Here is a 17324-nt window from a genome sequence, read left to right on the forward strand (position 1 = left end):
TTTGATTTAAGTTTTTCATCCTACATCGATCTTTTGATGTCGTCCCTAAAATAAGAGAGAATTTAACATTACAAAAAATGTTAACTTTGTTTTTAAGTTGTCACTGAACCATGAAAATGAGGTCTAGGACATTGGATATGTGAGTGACGAAAACTTCGTAACATGAGGCATCTACATACAAAGCATGAAGCATCCAGGTCTAAAATATAAAACATTTTTAAAGAAGTAAGCTAATGCTGCCGCTGGATCACTATCCTTATGTCCAGCTTTCTGCAACAAAAGTCGCAGGCTCGACAAAAAAACTCAAAAATCCAGAGTCTTCACTATTGACCACTTGTATAATAACTCTGAAATCCAAATTCATAGTTTTCATGTTTTAACAAAAGCATAAAACAAGACATTCTAGAAATAGCGTGTGTCACTCTCATTTGTCTACGTGTATATTTAACTCTGGATACTCTCCAACAATGTTCTTGAAATTCAGGACATAAATCACTGTTTTGTTGATTTTGAATTGCTTCTTATTAAGTCTGTTTAGTTTTTCATTATTTATGATTATTTAGATAAAGGAAGATGTGGTGTGAGTGCCAATGAGACGGCGACTCTCCATCCAAATAACAATTTATAAAAGTAAACCATTATAGGTCAATGTACGGCCTTCAACACAGAGCCTTGGCTCACACCGAACAACAAGCTATAAAGGGCTCCAACATTACTAGTGTAAAACCATTCAAACAGGAAAACCAACGGTCTAATCTATATAAAAAAACGAGAAACGAGAAAAACGTATAAATTACATAAACAAGCGACAACTACTGTACATCAGATTCCTGACTTAGGACAGGTGCAAACATTTGCAGCGGGATTAAACGTTTTCATGGTACCAAACCTTCTCCCTTTTTCTGAACAATAACATAACATCACAACATAGAAAAACACAAGATAAAATATCAATTGGCAGGCTTAAGGTGGTACCCAACACTTTAACTAAAATTAATTAAGCTCGTTTAATTTTATTGAAATTATGACACAGTATATACTTTGACCCTTTGACAAAAATATAAAAATTTAAAAAAATTTGTACCAACCGTTTTATCAGAAAAATTACACTGGATATATAGCAGTTTGACAAACACTTATTTTGATCATTTAGAAGCTTAATACATTGTATTCCCTTAACAACACAACGTAATTAAAACGTTTAGCTGATTTTACAGAGTTATCTCCCTGTAGTGTTAGGTACCACCTTAACTCAATCAAAAAACATAAATTACCACAATGAACGAATAAATTTGATCTGCAATATCTGAATGCAAATGCAGTTAATAAAATATTTGGGACTAACATTCAAGGCCGAAAAGCAAACAAACAAGTCCAAACAAAGCCATGGCAAGACACCACTGCGAAATATTTAACCCTTGAAAAAAAAACGGTTTTAATAATACAGGTAAATCTTGAAGTTTATACAAATGTAGCACAAATAAGTGAAAATTAGAAGATATACCAAATAATCGAAGCTGGTATATAGACCAGATCCATATTAATATAAAATAACAAAAAAGCATTATGAACAGTATCAACAGGTCGAATTAACAAGAAAATAAGATTTGAGAGTACTCACAGTTACTGACAGCTAGTTAAAAGCCAAAAACAATTAATAATAAAAAAATCATGCATCAGAGACTAAAATCAACTAAAACTATTTAGTCTGTTTAATTTTTCTATATCTAAATTTGGAATTTTTTATCAATAAAAATTCAAATATGTTAATTAATACATCTAAAATCTAAGAGGGGAGGGGGGACAGATAGGTTGTGAACATGTTTTTAAGCAAACAGACCTGATACCATCTTTTTTTATATTGCTCCTAAGTTAAGGAGTGACAGTCGACTTATTATATCAGCACAATTTCGACAATGCTTGTTTCACTGATAATTTTTACAATTTAAAGTTTCTCTCTATCTATTATCAGTGTTGGTTCCAGAAATGTGTGTAAGGGGAACTAACCAGTTACTACCTGAGAGGAGGACTGCTCTAGTCACGTTTCAGTGATTCCTTAAATAATCATCCAAATTTTCAAGCAAAAGGGGATCAGGCCCCCTTAACCCTCCCCCATAAATCTGCTTTTAATTATAGTTTTAAAAATACATTTGTGTAATAGGCGGGCAAAAACTCCTATAAGAAGTCGTCTGATTTTGATCATGTCTGCTATTATTATTATGTAGCTAAGTTTGGTTTTCGGTCCTGTTGTTTCAGAGGAGAAGATTATTGTAAAAGTAAACAGACTAACATGGACATCAAGTGATGAGATAAACTCACATGAGCCCTGTAAGCTAAAGATAAGGCAAATGAAAATTTGGAATTGGTCTAAGAACTTACACAAGTTGATAAATGTTTCTGGTCAGTGTCAAGCATTTTTCAGTCAAATGATACCAAAAACAAGTCGCACCAGTCACCTTTTAATTATTGCAAAATATAAAACAGTTGGATTGCCAACTTTGTTGTACATAATACATTGGACATGTTGAGCCAAAGCTGTATGCAATTTTTATCAAAATCTGTGAAATAAATAGCCAAATACTAAATAAAATCTTTGTAAAATAAATCAATTCTCTTGATTAATATATTAAAGCCACTATCACAGTCCTTCTTTACTGTTCTGTATGTTTCATCAAGATTCATAGTAAACCAGTTCATCCAGTCATCTATAGATAACATCTGTAAAATAATAAAACTGTAAACTGTATTAGTTATATTTAAATATTGAAAAAGAGATAATAACATTAGTACTATATCAACAGATAAGTCAAATATTTGATTCACAAACTGGATTTGAATATTTTTAATACTAAGTAAACCATTCTTCCAGTGTAAAGATAAAAAAATAAATACAGCATGTTATAAATTTCAGGCGTAAAAAAAATTAAACCAAAATAAACAAATGTTGTCAAGCATTTAAGGGATTTGTCTGATTGATTGGTGTTTAAGTGATTTTAGGTATCGATGTGCTCTGTTTTTGGCTGTCAATTTGTGTTGGTGAGGGCAACCAAAGTGCCAGAGAGAATCAAAGACGTTTGCGAAATATACACAAACATATAACAGATTGTTAAAATTAAAACTCATATATTTTCTAACAATGTGTAACAGAAAAGTGAACAGAATGTGCAGAAATAAGATTTTAAACATAGTAATAATTGTAATCATGTTTCAGGCTTAACTTTGATGGCGGCATGATGGTATGTCTTTAAATTAATTGTAAGTTATAGCTTTTAGTCTTTGTTAACAATTTTTTTTAGTCTTTATCAGAGTTATTTCTTCTGAAATTTTTGAAAATATAATCTATTTAATGGAAAAGTTCATAGAATCAGTGTGAAGTAACCTTTCATATGACACCATTTTGTTAACAGTTCGTGGTAAATTATCTCCCTTTTTTTAAAGGGAAAAATCCAATATTGAACACTTCTTTAAGCGACATGATCCATGGCATTAATCAACAACAAACAAATGATACACTACATGCACTAAGAACATTAAGAGATTTAATGATTTTAAATACCTTTGAGTCTCATTCTTCTTACTGCTCTTAATTAATCTTTGGATATTTCGGTGATCTTCCTGCTCTGTAAAATAGTTTAAAATATTACATAGTACATAATAACTGTAATAACTTGACATTTTGGCTGCATTTTACATGCACCTTCAATTCCTACTACATATATACATATAAATTGGAATTAGCCAAAAATCAGGAACATGAGGTATCCTAGAAATACATGTGTTTTAACAACAACGTTAAAAATTTGAGAAGACATCTCATTATATATTCAGTCAGGGGACAAAAACTTTAACCACAGAGTGAATATTTGTGGACACTACTGTGTTGAGGACTACGACACCAACAACAGAATGTAGGATCGCTATGTCTCGCCTTTTCGCCAAGTCCAAGGCTTGACAAAACTGCAAAAAGATATATTTCTGGGGCAATTACTAAAACTAGAAACTCTCAAGAGCCTGTATCGATCACCTGACTCTACTTGGGTTTTTGAAATAATATAAAAACAGATAAAATTTGGCTACAAAGTAACAACACTTGGCCAGCACCTCATAAGGAAAGACTATTCATGCTATGTTTGATTTCATTCAATTCCGTGGTTCTCTAGAAGAAGACTTTTGTATGCATTTCCCATAGGGTCCTATGTTAAACTAAGCCCCCCGCTGGCAGCCATCTTGGATGATGGATCGGAGACAAAGTAACAACACTTGGTCAGCATCTCATAAGGAACATTCATGCTATGTTTGGTTTCAATCCATTCAGTGGTTCTCTAAAAGATGTCATTTGTATGCATTTCCCATAGGGTCCTATGTTAAACTAAGTCCCCCCCGCTGGCGGCCATCTTGGATGATGGATCGGAGACAAAGTAACAGCACTTGGTCAGCATCTCATAAGGAACATTCATGCTATGTTTGGTTTCAATCCATTCAGTAGTTCTCTAAAAGATGTCATTTGTATGCATTTCCCGTAGGATCCTATGTTAAACTAAGTCCCCCCGCTGGCGGCCATCTTGGATGATGGATTGGCTACAAAGTAACAACACTTGGTCAGCACCTCATAAGGAACATTCATGCCATGTTTGGTTTCATTCCATTCAGTGGTTTTCTAGAAGAAGTCATTTGTTTGCATTTCCCATAGGGTCCTATGTTAAACTAAGTCCCCCGCTGGCAGCCATCTTGGATGATGGATCGGCTACAAAGTAACAACTCTTGGTCAGCACCTCATAAGGAACATGCATGCCATGTTTGGTTTCATTCCATTCAGTGGTTCTCTAGAAGAAGTCATTTGTATGCATTTCCCATAGGGTCCTATGTAAAAGTAAGTCCCCCCCACTGGCGGCCATCTTGGATGATGGATTGGCTACAAAGTAACAACACTTGGTCAGCACCTCATACGGAACATTCATGCTATGTTTGGTTTCATTCCTTTCAGTGGTTCTCTAGAAGAAGTTCAAAATGTAAAAAGTTAACGATGACAACGACGACGGACGACAGACGACGGACGCCAAGTGATGAGAAAAGTTCACTTGGCCCTTCGGGCCAGGTGAGCTAAAAAAAGGGTGACAGATTCTTCTCTAATTTTCATAACAGATACATGTATATACTGTTTTTATTTCTAGTCAATTAAGGAACAGTAAATGGACTATGAAGCAGATTTTGCTCGAAAAAAATATGTATATGTACTTATCTTTTTTATTTTATTACCTGAAATATTCATGATATTGCAGATTGATTTCTTTCAATACGGATGAAAATTTGTATAGAAAGCACAAAAAATCAGCAAAACTCTTCTAAAATTTGTGTTAAAATCATAAAATCTCTAATTCTACTCTATATGTCTATAGAAGAATTTTTCCTTAAAAAACTATATGTTGTTGACACTTGAATTTTTGTTTTACTGATATTAACATGATTAACATGATTAAATAATCATATGGTCATCAACTTAGTTTTTTGTATAATAATCAATTTACTACTGTGCTGGCAGTGAAAAATGTCCAAAATCAACGTTTTATGAACCCCAATGCAGTAATATTTCAAATGATAAATGTGATAAATGCATTATTTTTTCGATTTTCAGTTGAAGTTCATCATCGAGCCAAAGTTGTATACAACATTTCACTGAAATTTGTGTTATAGCCCATTTACTTTAACTTGACCATACAAGCAACTGATGCGTTTCCAGTAAAACGAATGGGTCTTGCACACTTAATTCTAGTATCTTAAGTGTCCTTATACATTGTGCACAAAATTTACATATCTTTGTCAAAAGACATTCATAATTAAGGGGCAATTTACCCTGAAGCAGGAATTGAATCATTCTCCACGTCTACCTCAAACTCATCTCCAATGGGTTCTATATCATAATCAAATTTGGAAGTTTTAACAACTTCCTTAAAAGCATCTTCTCCTAATCTTTGTATGAGTCCGCCAGTGCCTTTAAGGATTTGGATGGCATCATCAGACAGTTCTGTGCAAAATAAGTTGTGATGGATTAACATCCAAAGATTAATAATTGTAGAAAATTCTAGTTTGTCCTTGTTGAAAATTTTTAAAAAGTCTTTCTTCTGCATTTTTAATAGGTAATCATGCTGAGCATTATACATAACTACCATATATTTGTGTTTATTAATGGCACACACAGGCAACATTGACAAATGATAATCGCTGTTTCCACTGTAGGCCAAGATCCTTTGTTTACGCTTCCACATTGATAAAGAGATGGCTTGTTTACAAACTTGATTAATGTCTGCATCATTAAAGTTTTCACCATTGTTTTCATCACAAATCTCTTCTTCATCATCATTATCATCATCATCATCATCATCAGTATTCCATTTTGGGTGTAATCTGTTTTCATCAGGACCCTCTTCTGGTTCTCCAATATGAAACACAGCAGCTGCATTTGTTTGAGAATCTAAAAACATGTCCTTGGTTGTTGGAAACAATGTTAGATCTGCCTTCCCATAAAAAAGACAAGTACTTCCTGAAAATATTAGATTACAAAAATTATTTTAGAGGGCTCCCTAGCATTAATGAAATTAAATGAATAATGAATGCTTAATGTCCAGTGGCAAATATGTCATGCATGTCCAAGACGTCCCCTAGCATGTTGAAAAGACAATTGTGAAGATATAAAGGTTATTTTATGTACATGTATATGATGTTCATAATCACCAATGTACAGTGTTCTTCCATGAACATGACACATCTGCTACTAGTGGAAAATAAGCACTATCACTGTTTAATCACATTCACTTGGTGAATCAACTGAAATGTTATTATACAATATGTGTGCAGTGTAGAAAAATATGACATTTATTTAAAGAGCTCTAGAAACAGAGAGAACAAGAATGTGTCCATAGTACATGGATGCCCCACTCGCACTATCATTTTACATGTTCACTGGACCGTGAAATTGGGGTCAATACTTTAATTTGGCATTAAAATTAGAAAGATCATATCATAGTTAACATGTGTACTAACTTTCAAGTTGATTGGACTTCAACTTCATCAAAAACTACCTTGACCAAAAACTTTAACCTGAGCTTCACACTATCTTCTTCTTTGTTCAGTGGACCATGAAATTGGGGTCAATACTTTAATTTGACATTAAAATTAGAAAGATCATATCATAGGGAACATGTGTACTAAGTTTCAAATTGATTGGACTTCAACTTCATCAAAAACTACCTCGACCAAAAACTTTAACCTGAAGCAGGACGAACGAATGGACGAACGGAGGCACAGACCAGAAAACATAATGCCCCTCTACTATCGTAGGTGGGGCATAAAAATCAGGCTCAATCAGCTTATATCCTGTTTTGTATCCACAGTATCAAGAACAAATACAATGAAATAAATTTGTTTTTTTTCCTTATCTGTACCAATATTGTTTTATCCTGCAATTTTAGATTGAGTTTTTAAAAACATTTAGTTTTTATTCAAATATTTTTCACCTACATGCAGTTAATTCAAATATGTTATAAACAAGAATGTGTCCACAGTCCACGGATGTCCCGCTCGCACTATCATTTTCTTTGTTCAATGGACCGTGAAAAACTCGGGGTCAAAACTCTAATTTGGCATTAAAATTAGAAAGATCATATCATAGAGAACATGTGTACTATGTTTCAAGTTGATTGGAGTTCAACTTCATCGAGAACTACCTAGACCAAAAACTTTAACCTGAAGCAGTACAGACGGACGGATAGACGAACGGACAGAAGAACAAACCGATGCACAGATCGAAAAAACATAATGCCCCTCTATTATAGTAGGTGGGGCATAAAAATATGCCTTCATGCCTTACTTTTAGAGATAATTAACATGATTAAAGACCAAATTTTTAGACATCTACTCCAGATTGTGATTTCTTTGGCTTTTAATCAATTGGACAACATATTGTGACTTTGAGATGAAGAACAACAATAAATGGCTGTTTCTTTGGTTTTTGTGTGTTTTTGCTGTGCGAGTACTGATTTTTTGTCATGAATGGGTACCCCTTATCCTTCGTTTTTTTATTATAGCTGAGTTTTTTCTTTCAAAAGATAAACACAAGCAGATTTTTGCAAAAGAACGTCAGAAAATGAAAAATTAATCTTGCATACTCATGAAAACTGTACTTCAACAAAAATTGGTAAAAAATATATATATTTTTGTTTAAACCTTGCAAAAAAAAGTAGCATGTTCAACTACTCCTAAAATATTAGAAGAACATGAACCCTAATTGAAATACATGTACATGTAAATGAAGCTGAATCTATGTCATGTACAGGCACTTGTATATGTAATTATACAAATTTTTCTTTCACTTTACATGCTTTATGCTGAGTGCGAGCTCAAGTCAAAAACAAATTTTTGTTTTCCTTAAAAATATCAGAACAGCATTTAAATTTACCATCACTTTTGATGCACATATTGATTCCATCTGAGGGCATAGCCTCAATTATAAACTTGTATGAAACTTTAATAAAAAAAATCATACAAGAAATGTAGGTATCACATCACTTACATGTAAAATGATCATGCTGATATTTTCAATAAAATATTTATATCCAAGGGGCATAACTCAAGTTTACATAATTGATCAATCAATGCTGATTATCACATTCATCCACAACCTTGCTGATATAAACCTTTGATATGGACTTCATAAAGTTCTGACAAGAAATTAAAGAAATGTTGGCCCCTTCAAATGCTAACAAAAATTAGCAATTTTCAAAATATTTGTTTTCTTTCAAAGGAACATGCACGCTCCTAAAATAAATGATCAAGACTGAGTTTTGAAGCTCGTCTGAAACATTGCTGATACAAACCTTAGAGCATGTAGATATAAATTTTACGAAGGTCCTACAAGAAATGATTAGCCCTTATTTTTCTTAGAATTACCATTTCCAAGGGACATAATCATGATAACTGCTTTAAAATAAATCATAAAGCAGCATGTTGGTTTGTCGATCATAATCATTAGAAGCATTGTTGATGTAAATATTTGACACAAATTTAAAATCATAAAAAAAGTATGACAGGAAATGTTTGTGTGCATGGTGTGTGAGCCCTTACAATACAATTTTTCATAGAATGTATATTGCCAAGGGGAATAACTATTTTTATATAATTGAACAGCACTGATTTTTTATTCTCATCCAAGAAGTTGTTGATATAAACCTCTGCATTTAGCTATGTTTAGTTGCATTATCAAAGCTTTGCTTTAAGGTATCAAAATAATTGCAGCAATTAAGTCTTAAAAAGAATTAGAAATGTGCATGAAGTTTTTACATGTTTTCAATGAATTTATTCTGCTTTGCCCCTATCTGTTCTTTGTCATGTTTTTTTGTACATACATGAAATATCCTACCGAAATTTGTGTATCCATATTGTACTGGAGCAACGCAATCATATGGTGGTTCTTCAGAGAAGCTTGAATCTATACTATGATTTGTTGGATTATAAAGGAGCTGTGAAAGAAGGTGACCAGTTATCAATGATGCAGTTTCTGTCTTTGTCAGGTTCATGCTGTTTAGTGGAGCAAGGTTTCTTTCGTGGAGTTCTGGAAAAAAAGTATTTCTATATAATTAACATGTATGACATTATTTTGAAAATATACATGATATAAGGGATATAACTCTACCTCAAAAATACTTACCTGTTTTATCAATTTCCCAGGGTTAAAAATATTTCCAGATTCAAATAATTCCTCATTTTAAAGCTAGATACATGTACATGTAATGGCTCTGTCTGAAAATTTAGCATGTCTATTTTTTAAAACTGCAATAAAATAAGCCCATCTTCAAATATATTGTAAAGATACATATTATACCATGTACTATTTATACAATATTATAATACGGTATGAGTTTTGCTCATTGCTGAAGTCACTGCCAAGTGCAAAGTGACCTATAGTTATCATTTGGTCTTGGGCATGTCTGGTCTATTGTATAATTGGCATGCATACCACACCTTCTGTGTATACAGCTCATTTTGTTTATAATAATGTTTTTCTTTTGCAATTTTATTAATAGAATTATAGCAAATATTCTTCAAAGTTTGTATACTAGTTTAGTAATTTGTATTTGTATTAAAAATCATTTTTGGAATTTTTTACATTGGGTTTTTTGAACATAACAAAATAATATTTAATGTCATAAATGTTTGTCATGATAAATAAACTATGATAATAACATACATTTGTGTATATGTGTATGTAACTATCATGTTCTATAGTGTGTTTAATTATACACTGTAAATAGCAATACATTGAAATAGACAAATATGAAGTAAAATTATAAAAACAGCCAAATAATTTAACATGTTTTATCAAAGAAACTAATCACATACATTTTGTACATGTACATGTACATGTATATCATTGTATATATATGTCCTGAAGTGTATGATATTGTGTTTATTATAATGCATACATGTACGTACATATATCTGTGATTGTCCAATTTTCACGACTTATTGTCTAAAGCTATCAGATCAAAGTCATATATATACAATTAACATGTACAAAAATGTATGCTAGTCATACTAGTGTTCAGGTCTTTCTACATGTTCTTATTTCATTACTGTCAGGCCAAATAAAACTATATTTGTGGTTCCATTTACATACTATTAAAAAATAGAGTCGGTTGGTCTGCAATTTTTTCTTCTTCCAAATTTTGATTTTTGAAATGTTTGATGGTCCAAATCTGGAAAAAATTGTGTGTGTTTACTGAAATTGATTCCAATATTGTACATGCCTCTACCGGAAGTTCACCATTTTACATGTTGTAACAGTGTTTGTAAAATAAACAGTGATGTTACGTTTTTAGTTAATGAGTTAATTTTGAAAATTTGTTGCATTCTGTTATGAATTGTTGCCCTACACGTTTTGACCACCACAGTTCACGCACTATTTGCATTTAAACATAAGTTAACATGGTTAAATTAAAAGATGTAGCTATATAGATGTACATGATGTATATCATATCAAAATAATTTTGTTTTCATGAACATGATGAATAAAGTAGTGAATTTTTAAACCATTTTTTTTTATTATAATTAGATGATTAATTATTGAGATTTATTTAAGATTACTGTCCATGCTGTCCATTGGTATTTACAAACATGACAAAGCTAATTGGTATAAATAATGTATTGCTACATGTACATGTTTGGTGTTAAATTAATACATGTTATATATTTAAAAAAATTCTAATTATAGACAAAATGGTAGGAGTAAAAATAATAAGGGGGTCTCATTGGGGGGTTCTGATCCCGGATTCCGCTTACTGTTTTGTCAGATTCCTGTATCTCGCTTACACTATATACTGCTGATATACATATTTTTTTGTATTTTCCAGTGTCCCGCTACACTTCATTTCCCGTTCTAACAGCACAATAATTAGACTTTCACGTGTCACGCTTAAAAAAAATCAGCAATCCTGCATCACTCTAACATGTAGACCCAAATGAGACCCACTAATAAGACAGTGAACAGGCTTCAACAATGAACAAAACCTATATGGGCTATATAGCTATACCATATGGCATATAGAAAGCTTAGTTTGTTTTTATTCTGTAGTCAAATTGCAAAGAGGGAATGTTCTATTATATATTAGCATGATTTGCTGATAGTCCAAATAATTAGGAAGGCGTCCCAGAAAAAAATTAAAAATAGCCTTGCCATAATTATTTGGACTAGATTTGCTGACAGGGCTTGGGGATCTATACACTAGCTGTCACATTGAACATGTTGAAGAAAATTCCTAAGATGGAAATGTTTGCGATCAAGTAAAAAGGGCGTTACAGCAGTTATGTATCAAGCTACCTTTATTTGTGTAAAATCTTTCCAGTGCTGTGAAAGCAGCGCACGTCTGATGGTCAACCATTTCACCATGTAAATAACCTTCGAGTGCATCATAACCTCTTGCGAATATGTTTTCTGAGTTTTCATAAATAAATGGTTTCTCTTTTCCAGTTCTTTTCCATGGAAATTGCCATATACTACTCCTACTAGTGAATAACTCTCCTATGTTCTTTCCAATCGTGTGTTCTTGAAACTTTTGTTTACAAACATCAGCTGTGGCAGCAATCAAAGTGTATTTGTGATTGTTTATGTAGTTTTCAATTTCTTCTTTCAAGCGTAATTGTTTGGGTTCACTAATGACACATCTCTGATTCGTACATGAAGATGAAAATGTTTGTCGTAGTAATACATTAGCATTTACTATATATCGCAATTTTTTCATTTTGTTTTGACAGGAAAGATTTCGGAGAAGGGAGAGCGACGTCATATTTGTTGCTGTTTTTGTTGTTGTTCGTAATTTCCTCCGTTTATTTTGGAGCACCCTGTGTTAAAACTTAATATTGTTAACAAATGTTGTGTGTCTAAAGATAATTATCTCAGACGAAGGAGCACGTAAACTTGTACACATATCAGACAAAAATATTTGTATAGTAATAAAAAAATCCTTGATTATGACTTATAGAAATAAGAACATGTGGCCAGTATGAGTGTTACTACTTGAACGGCCTAGCCACAATCAGATGTTCATTTTGTGTTTCACATGAAGTCAAAAATGAGTGTCACCTCAGGAAAAAACTCTTTTTGATATTTTGGTACAGAAATGGTTTAAATTATGAAAAATTGCCATCACTAGGCTAACACTGGAAGCATTTATATAATATGCAGTTTTTGGAAGAAATATTTAATATTTTTATTAAATAAATGGTCTTTAAAAACTTTATTTTTATTTGACTTTCTTTAATGGTTGCCTTCAAGACATGGCGGTCCTAGTAAAAAGCGCCCCGGCGGGAGCGCCCGGGAAAAGAAAAAGCGCCCGGGGAAGGAAAATTAGCGCCCGGGAGAATACAATAATAATAGTTTATGACAATAATTTCTTTCCCTAAAAAAAAATAATCATTGATTTTTTTTGTCCTTAATATAAATGGGGATATGTACGATGCTACATCTAAAGTGTTGTTTCATTTTTACATTTTAGATTTCAAAATTGTATATAAGTAAGTCAATAAATATAAATAAGAATATGTACAGTCCGCCAAAAGTTAAGCACCACCGAAAAATAACTGGCAATATTTTTATAAATATTGCGAAAAAAATTTTAATGTTTGGTGTTAGGAAATCTGTTGCATTAAACAACAAATGCCACTTTTAAATCGACAAAATATTGTGAAGGTGGATCTCTGCGATTGAGATTTCCGCCAATGGCATCACAGACATGTTTGATAGGGTTTATGTATGGAGACATGGAAGGCTTAACAATAGTGTAAATAGTTTGTTGCTCTTTGGACTCGGTTAAAATCCTTGCCCTGTGTGTTCTAGCGTTGTCGTCCATGTACAAGGGTCTTGGCAATGTTGACGGAAGTGGGGGATTATTAAAATGAGGGACTACAATGTTTTAAGGCATTTAAGAATGATACGTCGTGTTATGAAACTGTACCGGAAGAGAGGTTGTTACACATGCTATTGACTCAATTATTGACATTAAATTTGCCGAACATACCAAAGTTTATGTGTAGAAAATCTCAATAATATTGGGTGATCAATTGTTGTAAAAAAATAAAATATTTCGAACAACAGTAGCTGTCTTTGATCATTAATCTTATCTGATCAAACTATTATAATACTTAAACTAATCTATAAATAACAAAACTTCCAAAAAATCCCTTTCTTTTGGTGTATAGAGCATTAAAATAATTTGATGCATATTCTTACAATAAACAATCCAACTTAGCAATACAATTGATATGTTTTGTCTACGGACAAGGCATTGCATTCATATTTAATGAAATGCATTATTAAAACCTAATTTTGACATAGTTGAAAGTGTTCTCTTGGGAAAAAAAACATACATTTTATCAGGTTTATCTATCAAATGATGCTTAACTTTGAAGAAAATGGAAACAAATACCTTGTGATAATGTCTACGGACAAGACATTTTATTGATATTCAATTAAATGCTTTCAAAGATGATTGTTAAAGTTAAGATTAAAAGTTACCAATTAAATTTTAAGCTGTGTTTTTAAATTTTGGAAAATATAAAAATGTACCCATAATTCTTTACATATCTCAATAGTTTATTGATTAAGCCAAAATGAAGACACATTCTTTTAACTAAAATCCATATATCTGACTGTTTAAAACAATCAAACTATTATTGAAACTTAATTTTGACATAGTTGAATGTGTTCTCTTCAAAAAATGACATACATTTTATCTATCAAATTAGGCTGAACTCAAGGAAATTGGATACAAATATATTGTGGTAATGTCTACGGACAAGACAATTCCAGTTAAAAAAAAAAATCTGTTAGAATTAATTGTCACTATATTTATCTTGAAAATACTTAGTTTTAATTTGGATAGATAACTTTCATCATCTATAAATAAGATTTAAGTTCCAAAGCAGACACATAATTGAATTTAATACTTGTTATGTACAAGTGTCTTGTCCATAGACACTTCCTCATCTACTGGTAATACTAAAATGCGAAAAATAAAGTCAGATAGGGAGAAATACTTTTGCTTCATTTGATTTAGTTAGTCTTTTTTTAGGTATGCAGCATCTGGAATAAAGATATTGAAGTAAAATAAGGTATGCTTTTTATGACTGATAATCCACTCCTGTAAAGTAATTTTACAAAAAATTAGAACACTTAAATAATTTCTAAGTTTAAACAACACATAGGACTAATTAAGACCCATAAAGCCAAGCAATATTGATAAAAAGCCATGTCTACGGACAAGACATGTGTCTACAGACATTCTGAATTTTTTTTCAAATTCTTCCTCTATTAATAGATGGTAGACAAAAATGTAAGTAGTGTTTTCATATCTACAAAAGGACATGAACTTAGCAATGCAACATTAATGCTGTTATACTTCCAGTTTACTAGGGAATGCATGTGTACGGACAAGACATTTTTTTCACTTTATTTGTATATCCAACATTGATGGCATATATATCTCCAGCTAGAGTACTGCAATATTGATATATGAGGTAGTTTTTGATAATGTATATACTAGAAGAGAAAACAAAACACATAACAGCATAAATTTGATTTATTTTTCTCTTTTATCACTAGACTGAGCAAGCTAAAAACAAAAGTACAAAATTTCATAACAAATGCATAGTATTCCACTTTTTATCATAACTTTGTAACCACTAAAGATTTTGTGTTGCAACAAGCAGGATAAGAAAGATGAATAAATTTGTCGATAACAGTGAACCAATAATATAGTTCAAATGAAGTTCACTTATTAACTATCAATTGATAAAAACTGCTTAAATTTAAATGAAACAACATCACGTGAAATTTTGCCCATTTTCACCATGTATATTTATTTAGTGCTTTTTTCAAAACGGTAACACCTATACATGATATTTGATATTCATTGTGAAACCCTACATTCTTTTCTTGAGTTAAAAGGTCTATTACGTATGTTAAGTTTATCTTCTTGTCTTTACAAGCCTTATAATAACATAGACCCATTATGAAATGAACATCTGATCTTGGCTAGGTCGTAAGATCACACCGAACAGCAAGCTATAAAGGGCCCCAAAAATTACTCGACTGTCACGGTAAAAAGCTTATCTATACTCGAGATCAAATCATCAAAGCGCAGAGCGGAATTATGAAAAAAACATTGAAAGAAATCAGTGGAAAACATATTGAATAAAATACAAACTGTATCACGAGAGCCTTGGTGTACGGCAATTCGGCGGGACTATTAAACTGGTAGCATATTAAAAAAAATATGCTTTAACTAGTAGTATTTTATAAGGCACTGGCTACGGTTACATGGAAATGTAACAATAAACAAAATATTATTGTTACATCGGAGACTAATTGCCGGAATGCAAAGTTGGGTAAGGAACCGATTAATTACAAAAAAACAATAATTATTGAGGCTACGGTTACATTGTGTTATTGTTACATGAGAAACAGCAATGTACGCTAGATTTATTAAATTTAAATTTTCTATAGTTATGTTGCTTAATTCTTTCATATGTAATAAACAATTATACTTCTAATAATGATAAATAATAAATATTATTATTCAACAAATGGCGTTTATGTAGTTTTACGTATTAATGGTTTTGATGTTCTTAAAGGTACAACTTAAGATTAGTAGTGCAAAAGGCGAATGGTTTGTTGTTGAGAATTCGGGCTGGGAAAAGTGTTCACTGTTTTAAGTATTAAACTGCACATCTACTCTTATTACTGTCATTATACTTTGAACAATGGATGAAGAGATTCCTATTACCAATTTTGTTTTGGATGAAAAATTTAAAACTTGGGATGCGTTTGAAACGAAACTGAAACAATATCAAGACACAAAATTTCTTACAGCTATAGGAACAAACTCTGAAAAAACTGATGCATCAAAAGCAAGGTTTGCTAACTGCTAAGTTGGATACTGAAATTTGAGGTTAACCTAAAATCCGTAATGGACGGCAATGCGATCATATTGAAAGACGACATGAAACTATACCACATGCTTTCAACCAAAATATTGGATGAGAAGAAGCATGGCAAACATTAAAGGTTGCCTTATCTTCTAAAAGGAATATTGCAGAATAGAATTGCATGGTATGCAATACAGACGTTCGTAATGCGGCATCACTGGTGTGTGATGGCTGCTTGGAGTGGATTCATCAAAAATGCGTCGGACTTAAACATGCTCCAAAACCACTTACTCGGGATATGTAGAAACTGTCATTGTAAATACAAAAATAAAGAAATTGTATGTAATAATTGTATGTATTGTAAATATAAAATAAACGTCATCAATTTTTATTATTTAGTACATATTACAAGTCCCATCGTACATTGATGTTTCAAGTTCATGTAACAATAACGCTATGTAACCGTAGCCTCAATATTTATTGTTACATTCGTAATTAATCAGGTCCTTACCCGACCATGCATTCCGGTATTTAGTCTCCAATGTAACAATAATATTTGTATTATTGTTACATTTCCATGTGACCGTAGCCAGTGCCATTTTATAAACTTAGTTCTTACCCTCAACTTCCAAAAAAGACCACGGTCTTCCGGCCGTCATGATCCTTCTGGATCCCCCTTGCATCCAAAAGTGTGTTGTTGTTGGAAAAGAGGGCCGGGGAACGTAAATTTTAAAAATACATATTCAGTAGTCCCTATAAGCAAGCTAGGACGTACATTAGATATATTAGATTAGTTATACGTTCTTGCTATAAGTTTGAAATAAATGAGTTGGTCCTCATTAGTTCGAAAT

The 17324-nt window shown here is 32.1% G+C and overlaps 1 protein-coding gene across 1 annotated transcript; it reads right to left on the bottom strand.

Moving 5' to 3' along the window:
- Positions 1 to 2595: 2595 nt before the first annotated feature.
- LOC139482050 (uncharacterized) lies at positions 2596 to 12374 on the bottom strand. Its single transcript, XM_071265696.1, has 5 exons — positions 11870 to 12374; positions 9413 to 9604; positions 5851 to 6538; positions 3557 to 3620; positions 2596 to 2718 (listed from the first exon to the last, which is right to left on the bottom strand). Exons 1-4 carry the CDS (start codon positions 12333 to 12335, stop codon positions 3584 to 3586), a joined length of 1383 nt encoding a protein of 460 aa, XP_071121797.1. The 5' UTR covers positions 12336 to 12374; the 3' UTR covers positions 2596 to 2718; positions 3557 to 3583.
- Between the last annotated feature and the right edge of the window lie 4950 nt (positions 12375 to 17324).

The sequence above is a fragment of the Mytilus edulis genome, chromosome 7 (genome assembly GCF_963676685.1).
Source record: "Mytilus edulis chromosome 7, xbMytEdul2.2, whole genome shotgun sequence".
Taxonomy (NCBI): domain Eukaryota; kingdom Metazoa; phylum Mollusca; class Bivalvia; order Mytilida; family Mytilidae; genus Mytilus; species Mytilus edulis.